Raw genomic sequence first — 2,853 nt, forward strand, 5'->3', positions numbered from 1 at the left:
CTGCGGCCCAAGCGACAGCCTTCTGGTGAAAAATGCCGCCCCAAAAAGATGCTGTGGTCGACGCAATCGATGAGCCAAAGGATAAATCTGTGACAGGCTAGAGCGATACAGGCGACGACGGAAAAATTCACCTAGAAGGAGCGACGGAAAACGTTCCCCCGTGGTACTGGTACCTATTTTTGGAATATTTATACGTTGAGCAGTACTGTACAATCATCCAGGTTGAAAATATTTCAATTTTAGCCAATCGCGTACTATATTCATCACGACCAGACTCATGATATGATACAACTTCATTTCTGTTGTAGTATCAAAACACTGTCGTCACACGAATGACCTGCTGAATTCTCACCAAGATTAAGAACATTTTATGCCAATGTTATTATGGAATGTACTCTATCCTAAACATCAGCTTTATAAGAAATCAGTTTAATCGTTCGCAAGGTCGCCAATAGGCTAAGCGGTTTTGCCTCGGCTATCATCCTTTGACCCGGGTTCGAGTCCCCCTCCAGCGCCCAGACCTCCCATTAGACCTCCTGGCGAATGAAATGATATTACCACAGTGATTGGGTACACACTTGTGCAATATGACACCCCTATAATTTTGTAAACTATTCACAAATTGACAGGGCACTTCAACGAGTACACCATCCACTTTGGGTGATTCATGACTTGACCAGAGTTTGTGCATCGTGTTGTACAGGTCGTTTTTTATAGAATGCTCAGTAGATTGGCGATTTGGTCGATCACTGCTGAAAATTCAATATATCATCCAAGGTCATCCACCACTCGACTGTCATTGCCAGCCAAAGCACCACAACACCAGCTAAGAGACTCCTCTCCGCCAGCAAAATTGCCAAAGCAGTCGATGTACTTGCGGTAATTGACGAACGCCGTCACACCAAGCGTCAGCGATTTTCAATTGAGTCCAGTGATGCTACTGCTGAGGACCTAGACTCTGCCTCGCCCGTTATAGACCGGTACATTGCCGTCAAAGGGGTTGAGGTCGTCCACACCCTGACCAATTTTTCGGTGTCCGAGCTCAATACTCTCTGGTCCAACATCAAGCCTTACGTGTCGAAGAACTGGAATGTTGGTGGTGGCCGCAAATGTCCGGTGACTGGGAAGGACATGCTCTTCATGACCCTCGTGACGCTCAAGCATGCTGGCACTTGGGATATGCTTGCTGCCAGATTTGACGAGAAGGCCGCAACGTTCAGCAACCGCATCGCCCAATTTATCCGTGATCTCCATCCGTATCTGATCCGCAAGTACATCGATGAACAAGGATTCAAGTGGACGATGCACCAGCTTGCTGTCGCTGGTCATCAGTTTGAAACCCACAAGTCGGCGCTTTATGCCGTTGACGTCACCTTTCAGCAAACCAGTGCACCTGTGGTATCCTTTGGCGAGAAGAAAACGTACTTCTCCAAGATGCATGGACTCTATGGTAACAAGGTCGAGGTGTCGGTGGCTCCGAACGGCTTGGCCATCAATGCAACGGATTGTGCTGTGGGCAGCACGTCGGGCTTAGAAATGTTTAAGGCTAACCTGGGCTTCCACTCGAACCAACTGGAGAAGCAGCCGAACGATTACAACGTCATCGACAACGAAGCTCTCCGCGACAAGTTCCCGAGTCAATGGGCCCTTCTGGCGGACAAAGGCTACCAAGGCATCCAAGAGTACGTCCGTGGCTTTACGCCAACTAAGCGCCCACCGCACGGTCAGCTGTCTATGGAGCAGGAGCGGGCCAATGCCAAGTTAGCGTCGGATCGAGATATCGTCGAGAACTTCTTTGGTAGACTCAAGACGCTGTGGGGTATTGTGTCGGACAAGTACACGTGGAAGAAGGATGAGTACAATATATACTTCCAGACTTGTGTTGCCCTAACCAATGTCCATGTTCGTTTCAATCCATTGCGGAATGTGGATGGCGAGGGCTACAATCAGTACAAGAACCGCTTGCTTCCCATCGGAAGCAAATTCAAGACGAGGAACCTGTTCTCCAAGGCGAAGTATCGTGAGAACCGTAAGGCTCGTATCAGGCTGTGCTGGGTCGTGCGAACTCGGGTTACACCAGCGAGGACTACGACATTGGCTATGACGAGGGAGACGATATTTTGATTAATTCCAGCTCAATATAGTTAAATTTGCATGGACTACGATTTTTTGTAAAAATTATGATTTTGGGGAAAACTTTGGCACACCCCGGGCCTATCCTCCACCGCCTAATCGTCAAACCGACATGTTACGCGCCAAAGGCTTGGCTTGAATATTGGTCCAAGTCGTAAGTTATTTTGTACCTCCATAGATCTATTCTTGCTCAGGTTACACTCACAATCAAACCAATGGAGATTGTTCTTTAGAAGGATAGTGACAACCTTCACGATTTCACCGATCCTTTCACAAAGTGTTTGAGACCAACGAGGGAGTTAGTCACATGTAGTGAATAGTACCATTCCGTCTGTGATCAATCACTCGAGTAGGACCCATTCATTGGTTTAGAGGTCTATTAGGAGAATATCCTTTTTGAACCAAGTTGCTTCGGGAAAGACCGTAAGAATTGTTTCAACAATGTGCGCTGACAACCCCTCATGGGGTCATGGAGCATTGATTAGCCAGCAGCGAGACATTGCATATAAGTTTTGTCCATATATTGTGACGTCCTCGGTCATATGTATTTTAATTAATCGTCATACTTATGTCAAGACGATCTATATACAGAGATCCCTCAATTTTTGCTCCCTACTGAAAATGAATATCTTCTTTAACATTATTTGATACCACTCTGGTCCAGGAAAAGAGGTCGGTTTGACTTTCGATTGGCGGGATTCTTGTAATATTGCATATCTT

General features: G+C 46.7%; 1 protein-coding gene across 1 annotated transcript; it reads left to right on the forward strand.

Moving 5' to 3' along the window:
- Positions 1 to 868: 868 nt before the first annotated feature.
- H310_09719 (hypothetical protein) lies at positions 869 to 2,124 on the forward strand (the record flags this gene model as incomplete). Its single annotated transcript, XM_008875871.1, has 2 exons — positions 869 to 879; positions 933 to 2,124. 2 exons carry the CDS (start codon positions 869 to 871, stop codon positions 2,122 to 2,124), a joined length of 1,203 nt encoding a protein of 400 aa, XP_008874093.1.
- Positions 2,125 to 2,853: the final 729 nt, after the last annotated feature.

This window comes from Aphanomyces invadans (genome assembly GCF_000520115.1).
Source record: "Aphanomyces invadans strain NJM9701 unplaced genomic scaffold supercont1.22, whole genome shotgun sequence".
Lineage (NCBI taxonomy): Eukaryota > Oomycota > Saprolegniomycetes > Saprolegniales > Verrucalvaceae > Aphanomyces > Aphanomyces invadans.